We start from the raw sequence: 14,187 nt of genomic DNA, 5'->3' as shown, positions 1-14,187 counted from the left end.
AGAAGCTTTTATTCAACTTACAGTCATATGTGCATACATTTTACACATGGGTGGTTCCAGACGGAATCGAACTCACGACTCTTGGCGAAGCACCATGCTCTACCAACTGATCTACACAGGACCAAGTTCTATGTTGGAAAAAGCAGAGTTCTAAGCACTGTGGCCTCAGATGGTCTTTGGTCAAAGCTGTTCCATGAAGTCATTAGTTTAAAAAAAGGCCATTCAGATCAGTCCTGTTCTGATTCTATAAGAGGATTAGAACCTGCTCGTCCACTTCAGATCAGTCCTGTTCTGATTCTATAAGAGGATTAGAACCTGCTCGTCCACTTCAGATCAGTCCTGTTCTGATTCTATAAGAGGATTAGAACCTGCTCGTCCACTTCAGATCAGTCCTGTTCTGATTCTATAAGAGGATTAGAACCTGCTCGTCCACTTCAGATCAGTCCTGTTCTGATTCTATAAGAGGATTAGAACCTGCTCGTCCACTTCAGATCAGTCCTGTTCTGATTCTATAAGAGGATTAGAACCTGCTCGTCCACTTCAGATCAGTCCTGTTCTGATTCTATAAGAGGATTAGAACCTGCTCGTCCACTTCAGATCAGTCATGTTCTGATTCTATAAGAGGATTAGAACCTGCTCGTCCACTTCAGATCAGATCAGTCCTGTTCTGATTCTATAAGAGGATTAGGACCTGCTCGTCCACTTCAGATCAGTCCTGTTCTGATTCTATAAGAGGATTAGGACCTGCTCGTCCACTTCAGATCAGTCCTGTTCTGATTCTATAAGAGGATTAGAACCTGCTCGTCCACTTCAGATCAGTCCTGTTCTGATTCTATAAGAGGATTAGAACCTGCTCGTCCACTTCAGATCAGTCCTGTTCTGATTCTATAAGAGGATTAGAACCTGCTCGTCCACTTCAGATCAGTCCTGTTCTGATTCTATAAGAGGATTAGGACCTGCTCGTCCACTTCAGATCAGTCCTGTTCTGATTCTATAAGAGGATTAGGACCTGCTCGTCCACTTCAGATCAGTCCTGTTCTGATTCTATAAGAGGATTAGAACCTGCTCGTCCACTTCAGATCAGTCCTGTTCTGATTCTATAAGAGGATTAGAACCTGCTCGTCCACTTCAGATCAGATCAGTCCTGTTCTGATTCTATAAGAGGATTAGAACCTGCTCGTCCACTTCAGATCAGTTCTGTTCTGATTCTATAAGAGGATTAGAACCTGCTCGTCCACTTCAGATCAGTCCTGTTCTGATTCTATAAGAGGATTAGAACCTGCTCGTCCACTTCAGATCAGTCCTGTTCTGATTCTATAAGAGGATTAGAACCTGCTCGTCCACTTCAGATCAGTCCTGTTCTGATTCTATAAGAGGATTAGAACCTGCTCGTCTACTTCAGATCAGTCCTGTTCTGATTCTATAAGAGGATTAGAACCTGCTCGTCCACTTCAGATCAGATCAGTCTTGTTCTGATTCTATAAGAGGATTAGAACCTGCTCATCCACTTCAGATCAGTTCTGTTCTGATTCTATAAGAGGATTAGAACCTGCTCGTCCACTTCAGATCAGTCCTGTTCTGATTCTATAAGAGGATTAGAACCTGCTCGTCTACTTCAGATCAGTCCTGTTCTGATTCTATAAGAGGATTAGAACCTGCTCGTCCACTTCAGATCAGATCAGTCCTGTTCTGATTCTATAAGAGGATTAGAACCTGCTCGTCCACTTCAGATCAGATCAGTCCTGTTCTGATTCTATAAGAGGATTAGAACCTGCTCGTCCACTTCAGATCATCTACACACTTCAAAATGCTCAGTAGAACACAGTTCCACCAGTTGTTCTTGTACATTATTCAAAGACCGTAGAAATTAGACTAGGCGGAAGTGTGCTTGTTGTGTGTGTGTGTGTGTGTGTGTGTGTGTGTGTGTGTGTGTGTGTGTGTGTGTGTGTGTGTGTGTGTGTGTGTAGTGTGTGTAGTGTGTGTATTTGAATCTTGCCAGCATATCAGATGCTACTTCTGTTTTTCATATCATTCTTGTTTTGAGGCTACTTGGCTACTTCATGTATTCAGGCCAACTGTTGTTGAGCTTTACACTTGCTGTTGTTGTTGCTGCAGTAGGCCAGATCAGGGCTGGCTTCCTACTGTAGACGTCACCTGTGTGTGTGCTTGTGATCCCTCAGGTAGGAGATGGTTCCTGGTCTCCTAGAAACCATGGATGGGTTGGTGTGACCTTGCTGTTGTTGTTTTCATCACCATCATGAGAGCATGGTGACGATTCAAGCCATGTTAGTTAGAAGGCAGGTTGGTTAAGGTCTTTGTTTTGCCTCCCCAAAATAGACTAAAGAAGGAAGGCTGCCACAGAAAAACAATCTTCATTCAGCATTTACCCTCAAGCTTCTACTTGGATGTAAATTAACAGCTTCTACCCCAAGCCATAAGACTGTTAAATAGTTAGTTAAATAGTTAACATAATAGTTTTTACCCCAAGCCATAAGACTGTTAAATAGTTAGTTAAATAGTTAACATAATAGCTTCTACCCCAAGCCATAAGACTGTTAAATAGTTAGTTAAATAGTTAACCTAATAGCTTCTACCCCAAGCCATAAGACTGTTAAATAGTTAGTTAAATAGTTAACATAATAGCTTCTACCCCAAGCCATAAGACTCTTAAATAGTTAGTTAAATAGTTAACATAATAGCTTCTACCCCAAGCCATAAGACTGTTAAATAGTTAGTTAAATATTTAACATAATAGCTTCTACCCCAAGCCATAAGACTGTTAAATAGTTAGTTAAATAGTTAACATAATAGTTTTTACCCCAAGCCATAAGACTGCTAAATAGTTAGTTAAATAGTTAACATAATAGCTTCTACCCCAAGCCATAAGACTGTTAAATAGTTAGTTAAATAGTTAACATAATAGTTTTTACCCCAAGCCATAATACTGCTAAATAGTTAGTTAAATAGTTAACATAATAGTTTTTACCCCAAGCCATAAGACTGTTAAATAGTTAGTTAAATAGTTAACATAATAGTTTTTACCCCAAGCCATAAGACTGCTAAATAGTTAGTTAAATAGTTAACATAATAGCTTCTACCCCAAGCCATAAGACTGTTAAATAGTTAGTTAAATAGTTAACATAACAGCTTCTACCCCAAGCCATAAGACTGCTAAGCCATATCTGCATTGACTGTTCTTGCATGACCTCTTTTTACTCATCACATATGCTGTTACTGTCTATTATCTATCCTGTTGCCTAGTCCCTTTACCCCTACCTACATGTACATATCTACCTCAATTACCTTGTACCCCTGCACATTAGCTTTGTACTGGTACCACGTGTATATAGCCAAGTTATCATTACTCATTGTGTATTTATTCCTCTTGTTATTAGTTTTCTATTGTTTTTCTCTCTGCATTGTTGGTCAGGGCCTATAAGTAGCATTTCACTGTTAGTCTCCACCTGTTGTTTACCAATCATGTAACAAATAACATGTGATTTGATTAGATCTTCAGTATGAAGTGACCATTTTTGGGGGGTTCAGTCCCCACCATCATCGTTTTCCATAATAATCCCGTTTGGGATCAGGTCTAAACCCTCGCACCTTCCAGGGAGTGGAGGTGAGTTCACCGGTAATAATTCAGTGTCACTCGATCCGACTGTGTCACAACGTCACAGATCAATGATGTGGCAGGCCTGGAAGGCTGGAGCAGAGCAAAGGCCATGGATCAACGCTGTGACGTCAGTTTCACACACACAAACACACACACTCTCTCTCCCTCTCTCTCTCTCTCTCTCTCTCTCTCTCTCTTTCCCACACACACACTTACACGCACACAACCACACAACTCTCTCTCTCTCACACACACACACACACACACACACACACACACACACACACACACACACACACACACACACACACACACACACACACACACACACACACACACACACACACACACACACACACACACACACACACACAAACACACACACTCTCTCTCCCTCTCTCTCTCTCTCTCTCTCTCTCTCTCTCTCTTTCCCACACACACACTTACATGCACACAACCACACAACTCTCTCTCTCACACACACACGCATACAACCACACAACTCTCTCTCTCACACACACACACACACACACACACACACACACACACACACACACACACACACACACACACACACACACACACACACACACACACACACACACACACACACACACACACACACACACACACACACACACACACACACACAATAGGAGCCAGTCTGCCACCCTATCCTCTCACTGTTTTCTGTCCCTCAGACCTTAATAAGTACACAGTGTCTGAACACCTTGTGAATCTGGTCTTATCAAACTAAATGAGAAAGAAATCTTGTTCTTATCAGTTGCAGGTCAATACACTGTTTTTCTACCTCTCAAGCACTCCTTCATATTGCCTTCCTCTTCCTTGTTTCCATTCAATAGATTTAGTGTTGGGTGGTTATGCTGAAGTGGTTAGTGTCTATCTTACTGTTGATAACATACACTACATTACCAAAAATACAGTACCAGTCAAAAGTTTGGACACACCTTCTCATTACCATTTTTATATTTTGAAAAACTATTTTCTACATTGTAGAAAAATAGTGAAGACATCAAAACTATGAAATAACACATGGAATCATGTAGTAACCAAATAAGTTTGCCTTGATGACAGCTTTGCACACTCTTGGCATTCTCTCAGCCAGCTTTATGAGTTAGTCACCTGGAATGCATTTCAATTAACAGGTGTGCCTTGTTAAAAGTTAATTTGTGTAATTTCTTTCCTTCTTCATGGTTTGAACCAGTCAGTTGTGTTGTGACAAGGTGGGGTGGTATACAGAAGATAGGCATATTTGGTAAAATACCAAGTCCCTATTATGGCAAGAACAGCTCAAATAAGCAAAGTGAAATGACAGTCCATCATTACTTTAAAGACATGAAGGTCAGTCAATACGGAACATTTCAAGAACTTTGACATTTTCTTCAAGTGCAGTCGCAGAAAGCCTCAAACGCCTTAAAGGACTGCCACAGGAAATGAAGACGCAGAGTTACCTCTGTTGCAGAGGATAAGCTCATTAGAGTTACCAGCCTCAGAAATTTCAGCCCAAATACTTCAGCCCATTCTACTGCCAATGTTTGCCTATAGCAATTGCATGGCTGTGTTCTTGATTTTATACACCTGTCAGCAACAGGTATGTCTGAAATAGCCGAATGCACTAATTTGAAGGGGTGTCCACATACTTTTGTGTATATATTGTGTAAGTGGAAAAGATATCAGATTTTGATTTGATGACTAACGTCTGTGTTTTGTTTTCTTTTCCACTGTCATTTGTGCTTGGGTTATTTCCCATTTTATGGTGGAGTTCATTGTGATTCCTCCTTCATAGACAGATTATTACTCAAGTAAAACAGCCATGCAAAAACAGCCATTCGGAAATATTAAAGTGTGGTTGCCTTGGTGTTCTTATTGGTCCATGACATTTTTATTGTTCATGGGTCATTTTCCTTGGTTCAATAGCCTGTATCTGGCGGTCAGTGAGCAGTGAAATACCTCTGACCTTATAACCAGCCAGGCCTATGTTGTTGTTCTTCATAATGATGTGTGTTCTGTGGGAAGGTTTTGTCAAAGATCACCAAAGCTCTGTGTATAACTCCTAGCCAGATTAGGGCTGGTCTCTGTGACATGTGGATGTCCCTCTGTCAGTCCTCAACTTTTCCACTGACTATGCAGCCGTGTGATTGGGTGTCTTTCATGTGGGTATCAGGTTACAGCTGTAATTTGTATCCCACCCTTCTCGTCTTCAGAGAGAGGCCTCCACCTCCACCGATACTAATTATGGAAGGAAACAAAATCCTCCACGTGAAGGAGGGCGAGAGAGCGAGGAAGGAAGGAGAGAGAGGAGAGAGAGTGTGATAAAAAGAGCAAGATGGGTAGAGTGAGAGAGGGGTGAGAAAATGAGAGGTGGAGAAAGTGTGGGAAAAATGAGGGTGAAAGACAGAGGAATCAATCAACAGAGATTTGTCAAGAGAGGGGGAGAGTTAAGGATGAAGAAGAGAGAAAGCAAGGGATAACTTGTCTTTGTGTTATAGCTGAAGAGGCAGTTTGCTCTGCTGGGTGAAATATGGGTGGAGGAGTGGAGCATTCCCACAGTCACAAAGATGGAGGAGGGTGTATCTCTCTCTCCCTCTCTCTCTCTACCTCTCTCTCTCACTCTCTCTATTCCTCTCTTCCTCCATCATTAGCTCTGAAGTGCCTCTCAGAATCCAGGAAATGGAGGAAACGTCTGAAAACGAGTGAAAATAATCAAAAGGCTTTAGCGTGAGGAAGAGTAGAAAAGAACCTTTCAGACACACATTTTCTCAACAAGCAAGAGAAAGTGTTTAATCCTTTTGCTTGAATTCTCCAGCGTTGCATTATTATGGCTGTTCAGCGAGGGGAGGTAGTAGTAAGTAGGTTATGAATGGTGGCCTTGAAGAACAGTCACAGGAATGTGTTGATTGGATGTGTTGAATGTGTTGTCCATCTTTTTCCCCTTTACTTTGTTCTTCTCTCTTGTTAGAAAACCAATGAATGATTTCACACAGTTAAACCCTGTTTCCCCCTCTCTCTCTCTCTCTCTAGGGCCAGGTGGAGGTCCGTGCTGTGTTACAGGTTCCAGATCTGGACAGGGAACCAGAACAGACAGAGTTCTACGTGGTTCTAGAAGGTTCCAAACTAGCCCATGTTGCTGTAGTTAAGAGAGCGGAGGATGGAGAGTCTCTTTGCTTCACAGTTCCTGGTGAGTCCCACCGTTTATAGTGTCCACTGGTCCCAGATCAGTCTAACTGTCTCACACAGAGCTACTGACTGAGGTTAGAACAGAACCCTTAGTTTGATACAGGGTCACTAAATTCCAGTTATCATTAGTTCCTCTTTTGCTCTTTTAAGTTCAGGTCAACATAACAGAGATTGTAATAAATCAGTAGATAGCAGCAGTTTGCCTAACCTAATTAAGACCATCCATGTTGCTGTGTCACAAGCTTCAATAAAAATCATGTTTGGGAGCAGAAAACTGTTATTGCTGCACAGTGTCCATATTAGGAGTGTGTCAATGTCAGAAGGACTTGTGTCAGTCTCATCGGGAGTTAGCACTTCTTGTCATATTTGATCCTCAGTCATCTGTTCGTCTCCTCTCCTCCACAGGTCACGACCTCCAAGAGACCGCCTCTGTCACAGTGTATCGTCACACAGAGGATGGAGCCAAGCCTTGTGGAGGCGGGGCCTCCCTGAGGTACGTCTGTGATTTGCCACAGAAAGTGGCCGAGTACCTGCTAGCCAACAGCGACTCTTTGAGTCCCCAGAGCCACCTGGAGGTTCTGAGGAGGGTCTCAGCAGCTTCAGGGGAGGGGGACATGGAGGGTGACATGAGCGCTGGTCCAGGAAAGGAGCACTCTCTGGGGCAGACAGACCAGGAGGAGGAGGGGGTGAGAGGTGGGAGACCCAGACCTGATCCACAGACAGAGTGTCATCTCAGGGAGATGGATGAGAGGATAACCCAGGCCGTGGCTAACCTGAACTACCCTCTGGAGTGGAGCGGCAAGGCCAGCCAACCCAGAGAAGGTAACTAACCATACTACTTGGCTTTTTACATAGGGCTTTTCCTGCTGTGGAATAGCCCTATGACTGGTGTAGTGGGGTACGTGAGTTGTGGTTGGTAGGGAATCTGACCATAAACCGCTTGTTTTGGAGCAGTTTCAGCAAGTGTACTGTACTAGCTTTCCCAGATGATTTCATCAATGTGTTATTTTCTACAATTGAAACAACGATTGATGATAGTTACTGTGTAGGCTTACCTAGCCTGTGCCGGATGTTCCGGTTTTCAGGGGAAATGGGAAGTGAGCCTGTGCTTTTTCGTTTTTTTGTCAAGACCAGTTTTCGGGGATCTAGTTTATTTTATGCCTGCTATGTTAGGTTAACAGACACTTTAAAGGAAACCTATTCAGATGATTTACAATACTTTACAGTCATTACATTTCAGGTCTTTTCTGGGTCAAAAAGGGGCTTAGGTGGTGGGTGGCAGGGGGCATGGCAATGGGTGCTACGAAATGGCCCCCATCTTGGCGGTGTAGAGAAATGTTTGCATTATTAAGCCAATTTCCTATCAATGCACAAGGCGAGACCCAGATGCAGACTCAGGAGGCAGATGGTTGGAGTCTTACAATGTTTATTAATCCAAAGGGGTAGTCAAGAGAATGGTTGTGGACAGGCAAAAAGGTCCAAACCAGATCAGAGCACAGAGAGACAGGAAACACAGGGATAAATACACCGGGAGGGAAAAACGACACCTGGAGGGGGTGGAGACAATCACAGGAACAGGTGAAATAGATCAGGGCATGACATTTCCTGCAATTCTACAATTCTGAGAGAAAATGTTGGTTTTAAATTTAATGCCCTTCAATTCTATGCATTTCACCATGGCTAATGCGTTGTATTTTTGCTTAAATAACAAAATCAATACTGCAATATTAATTGTTTGGAGAATTTTCAATTCTCCCTGACTGTCTAGATTTTATTTTGGTTATTGTTAGTTGTCAAAGATTATATTATAACAAAAATATACCACTATCTTTTTCTACATACTTTATATCTGGCTTTAGTCATTTACGTTTATACAAAGTGTTATTCCATCCCAAAATGTATATAATGTATATACATACATATATATAAACTTTACCCGGCCCGCCCAAGGATCTCAATGGCAGAAAAATCCCTGCATTTCAGAGAATGACATGTACTGTATTCTGTCGGTAGCTAATATGAAGCAATGGAATGTGTAGATATGAGGTAAACCGATGCTGGCACTAAGACCACACTCAACGAGCTGTATAAGGCCATAAGCCAACAAGAAAATACTCATCCAAAAGCAGCGCAGTGGCTGTTGATTTTAATGCAGGAAAACTTAAATCTGTTTGCCCGAGGTTCTACCAGCATGCCACCTGTGCAACTAGAGAGAAAACAATTCTCGATCACCTTTACTCCACACACAGACACATACAAAGCTCTCCCTTGCCTCCATTTGGCAAATCTAACCATAACTTTATCCTCCTGATTACTGCTTACAAGCAAAAACTCAAACAGGGCGTACCAGTGACTAAGCTACAGGACTGTTTTGCTAGCAAAGACTGGAATATGTTGCGGGATTCATCCGATGGCATTGAGGAGTTTACCACATCAGTCACTGGCTTCATTAGTAAGTGCATCGACAGTGACCATACGTATATATCTCAAACAGAAGCCATGGATTACAGGCAACATCCACACTGTCATAACATTGGCCTGTTGGGGGAGGTTTATGAACCCCATAAATACTTTTCCCCTTTTCTCTCTCTCTACTTTATAGTTGACTCTTGTAAAGCCTTTGTAACATAGAGAGTCTGGTAACATCAAAAGGTGGGAAACCCAGGGAACCCTGGACCATTGAACATCACAGCTAGTTAGCTGCCACTGAGTGACCCAGCCCCGAAGCTAGCCCTGAGCCAGGCGCATCTCCCGGCTAGCAAACGAAATGACCACAACTACAATACCTCTTTCGCCATCTGGCCCGGTCCCTTCGTCGATACGGCGCCCCACCGTACCACCACGTCTGGTCCGCAGACGTAATTCCATCAGCTGTGCCTTCAACCGGCCTTTGCCGGACGGCCGAGCAGACGCTTCTACTTACCCCGGACTGCTAATTTTAAAGGCCATGTCTCCCGCGTGCTAGCGTAGTAACGACTACCTAGCGGCTTCACTGTTTCATCTATTGCTGTACACTGGACCCTATCATCATTTGGCTACATAGCTGATGCCTACTGGACTGTTCAATTATCACGGTACTCCACTTTGTTTACCTTTGTTTATCTGTCGGCCCTAGCCCCGAACTCAGGCCCTGTGTGTAGTTAACCGACCCTCTCTGCCCATTCATCAAGATTTTACCTGTTGTTGTTGACTTAGCTGAGTAGCTGTTGTTGTCTTACCCGTTGTTGACTTAGCTAGCTCTCCCAATCAACACCTGTGATCGCTTTATGTCTCTCTCAAATGCCAATATGCCTTGTATACTGTTGTTTAGGATAATTATCATTGTTTTAGTTTACTGCGGAGCCCCTAGTCCAACTGTACATGACTTTGATACCTCCTTTGTCCCACCTCCCACACATGCGGTGACCTCACCCAGTATAACCAGCATGTCCAGAGATGCAACCTCTCTTATCATCACTCAGTGCCTGGGCTTACCTCCACTGTACCCACACCCCACCATACCCCTGTCTGCACATTATGCCCTGAATCTATTCTACCACGTCCAGAAATCTGCTCCTTTTATTCTCAGTCCCCAACACAGTAGACGACCAGTTTTGCTAGCCTTTAGCCATACCCTCATCCTACTCCTCCTCTGTTCCTCGGGTGATGTGGAGGCTAACCCAGGCCCTGTGTGTCCCAAGGCACTCTCATTTGTTGACTTCTATAATCGAAAAGCCTTGGTTTCATGCATGTTAACATCAGAAGCCTCCTCCCTAAATTTGTTTTACTCACTGCTTTAGCACACTCTGCCAACCCTGATGTCCTTGCCGTGTCTGAATTCTGGCTTAGGAAGGCCACCAAAAATTCTGAGATTTCCATACCCAACTACAACATTTTCCGTCAAGATAGAACTGCTAAAGGGGGAGGAGTTGCAATCTACTGCAGAGATAGCTTGCAAAGTTCTGTCATACTTTCCAGGTCTATGCCCAAACAGTTCGAGCTTCTAATTTTAAAAGTTAATCTCTCCAAAAATAAGTCCCTCACTGTTGCCGCCTGTTATAGACCCCCCTCAGCTCCCAGCTGTGCCCTGGACACCATATGTGAATTGATTGCCCCCCCATCTATCTTTAGAGCTTGCTTTGTTAGGTGACCTAAACTGGGACATGCTTAACACCCCAGAAATCCTACAATCTAAGCTAGATGCCCTCAATCTCACAAAAATTTTTTTTTTTTTTGTTTGTTGAACTTTTACCCCTTTTTCATGGTGTCCAATTGTTGTAGTAGCTACTATCTTGTCTCATCGCTACAACTCACAAAGGTTGAAAGTTATGCGTCCTCCGATACACAACCCAACCTAGCCGCACTGCTTCTTAACACAGCGCGTATCCAACCCGAAAGCCAGCCGCACCAATGTGTTGGAGGAAACACCGTGCACCTGGCAACCTTGGTTAGCACGCACTGCGCCACGGCCCGCCACAGGAGTCGCTGGTGCACGATGAGACAAGGACATCCCTACCGACCAAGCCCTCCCTAACGACGCTAGGCCAATTGTACGTCGCCCCATGGACCTCCCGGTCACTGCCGGTTACGACAGAGCCTGGGCACGAACCCAGAGTCTCTGATGGCACAGCTGGCACTGCAGTACAGCGCCCCTTAACCACTGCGACGCCCGGGAGGCAATCTAACACAAATTATCAAGGAAACCATCAGGTACAACCCTAAATCCGTAAACATGGGCACCCTCATAGATATTATCCTGACCAACTTGTGACAACCCTCCCACTCTGTCTGCCGTATTCTCTCTTTGTTGTTTCCTTATTAGGATGCTGGTGGGCGGAGTTGGGAGGGTCGTCAGCTACATGGGAAACACCTGGGCCCGGTGTCTCCCAGGATAAATACACCACTTCCCCATTCATGGAGGAGACTCTGTCCATGCAGACACCTTTATAGATTTGGTTGTGTTTCTTGGTGGTTTTTTGGTTGTTTGCTTTAGCATCTTTCAACACCCTGCATTATCACATTCATGCATGCAAAACACTCACTTACACTACTGATTACACACACGTTGTCTCCCTTTTGTTATGGGCTTTGAGCCGGTTAGTGACAAACTTGCCCTCCAAATACACTTCTGCTGTTTTCAAGCAGGATCTCAGCAATCACTCCCTCATTGCCTGCAACCGGGGTGGCAGGGTAGCCTAGTGGTTAGAGCGTTGGACTAGTAACCGGAAGGTTGCAAGTTCAAACCCCCGAGCTGACAAGGTACAAATCTGTCATTCTGCCCCTGAACAGGCAGTTAACCCACTGTTCCTAGGCCGTCATTGAAAATAAGAATTTGTTCTGAACTGACTTGCCTAGTTAAATAAAGGTAAAATTAAAAAAAGTTTAAAAAACGCAATGGGCCCAGGTATCCTGGAAGGATATTGACCTCATCCTGTCAGTCGAGGATGCCTGTTAGTTCTTTAAAAGTAATTTCCTCACCATCTTAAATAAGCATCCCCCTTTCAATTTTTTTTTTAGAACTGACTGCCCTCGACCAGCACAAAAACATCTGATGGCGGACTGCAATAGCATCGAATAGTCCCCGCGATTTGCAACTGTTTAGGGAAGTGAGGAGCCAATACAGTCAGGAAAGCAAAGGATAGCTTTTTCAAACAGAAATGTGCATCCTCTAGCTAACTCCCAAAAGTTTTAGGACACTGTATAGTCCATGGAGAACAAGAGCGCTTCCTCCCAGCTGCCCACTGCACTGAGGGTAGGTGACACGGTCACCACTGATAAATCCATGATAATTGAACATTTCAATAAGCATTTCTCTACGGCTGGCCATGCTTTCCACAGCTCCGCAACCCTCGCAGCTTCTTTCCCAAGCCTCCCCACCTTCTCCACCCAAATCCAGATCGCTGATGTTCTGAAAGAGCTGCATAACCTGGACCCGTACAAATCAGCTGGGCTCGACAATCTGGACACTCTCTTTCTAAAATTATCTGCCGCCGTTGTTGCAACCCCTATTACCAGTCCTGTTAAACCTGTCTTTCGTTTCGTCCGAGATCCCAAAAGATTGGAAAGCTGCCATGGTCATCCCCCTCTTCAAACGGGGTGACACTCTAGACCCAAACTGTTACAGACCTATATCCATCCTGCCCTGCCTTTCTAAAGTTTCGGAAAGCCAAGTTAATAAACAGATCACTGACCATTTCGAATCCCACCGTACCTTCTCCGCTGTGCAATACGGTTTCCGAGCTGGTCACGGGAGCACCTCAGCCACGCTCAAGGTACTAAACGATATCATGACTGCCATCGATAAAAGAGAGTACTGTGCAGCCGTCTTCATCGACCTGTCCAAGGCTTTCGACTCTGTCAATCACCGTATTCGTATCGGCAGACTCAATAGCTTTGGTTTCTCAAATGACTGCCTCACCTGTTTCACCAACTACTTTGCAGACAGAGTTTAGTGTGTAAAATCAGAGGGCCTGTTTTCCGGACCTCTGGCAGTCTCTATGGGGGTACCACAGGGATCAATTCTCGGGCCGACTCTTTTGTCTGTATATATTAACGATGTCGCTCTTGCTGCTGGTGATTCCCTGATCCACCTCTACGCAGACAACACCATTCTGTATACATCTGGCCCTTCTTTGGACACTGTTAACTAACATTCAAACAGGCTTCAATGCCATACAACACTCCTTCTGATGCCTCCAACTGCTCTTAAACACTAGCAAAACCAAATGCAAATGCACCCACCACTGCGACCTGTATGCTCTAGTCGGCTGGCCCTCGCTACATATTTGTCACCAGACCCACTGGCTCCAGGTCATCTATAAGTCTATGCTAGGTAAAGCTCTGCCTTACCTCAGTTCACTGGTCACGATAACAACACCAACCCGTAGCACGCGCTCCAGCAGGTATATCTCACTGGTCATCCCCAAAGCCAAGACCTCCTTTGGCCGCCTTTCCTTCCAGTTCTCTACTGCCAGTGACTGGAACGATTGCAAAAATTGCTGAAGTTGGAGACTTACATTTCCCTCACTAACTTTAAACATCTGCAATCCGAGCAGCTAATCGATCGCTGCAGCTGTACATAGCCCATCTGTAAATAGCCCACCCAATCTACCTACCTCATCCCCATATTGTTTTTATTTACTTTGCTGCTCTTTTGCACACCAGTATCACTACTTACACACCATCTGCTCATCTATCATTCCAGTGTTAATCTGCTAAATTTGTATTATTTTGCTACTATGGCCTATTTATTGCCTTACCACCTCATGCCATTTGCACACACTGTATAGACATTCTTTTTTTTCTATTGCATTATTGACTGTACGCTTGTTTATTCCACGTGTAACACTGTGTTGTTGTTTCTGTCGCACTGCTTTGCTTTATCTTGACCAGGT

General features: G+C 44.0%; 1 protein-coding gene across 1 annotated transcript in view; it reads left to right on the top strand.

Moving 5' to 3' along the window:
- LOC135518179 (rho guanine nucleotide exchange factor 28-like) overlaps positions 1-14,187 on the top strand; it is a 109,563-nt gene that overhangs the window by 9,777 nt on the left and 85,599 nt on the right. The window contains 2 exon segments of the mRNA XM_064943133.1: positions 6,659-6,815; positions 7,220-7,636. Of these exon segments, the coding sequence (XP_064799205.1) occupies positions 6,659-6,815; positions 7,220-7,636 (574 nt within the window).

The sequence above is a fragment of the Oncorhynchus masou genome, chromosome 28 (genome assembly GCF_036934945.1).
Source record: "Oncorhynchus masou masou isolate Uvic2021 chromosome 28, UVic_Omas_1.1, whole genome shotgun sequence".
Lineage (NCBI taxonomy): Eukaryota > Metazoa > Chordata > Actinopteri > Salmoniformes > Salmonidae > Oncorhynchus > Oncorhynchus masou.
The sequence above is the reverse complement of the archived record's forward strand: the minus strand, read 5'-3'. Positions and strand labels throughout refer to the sequence as shown.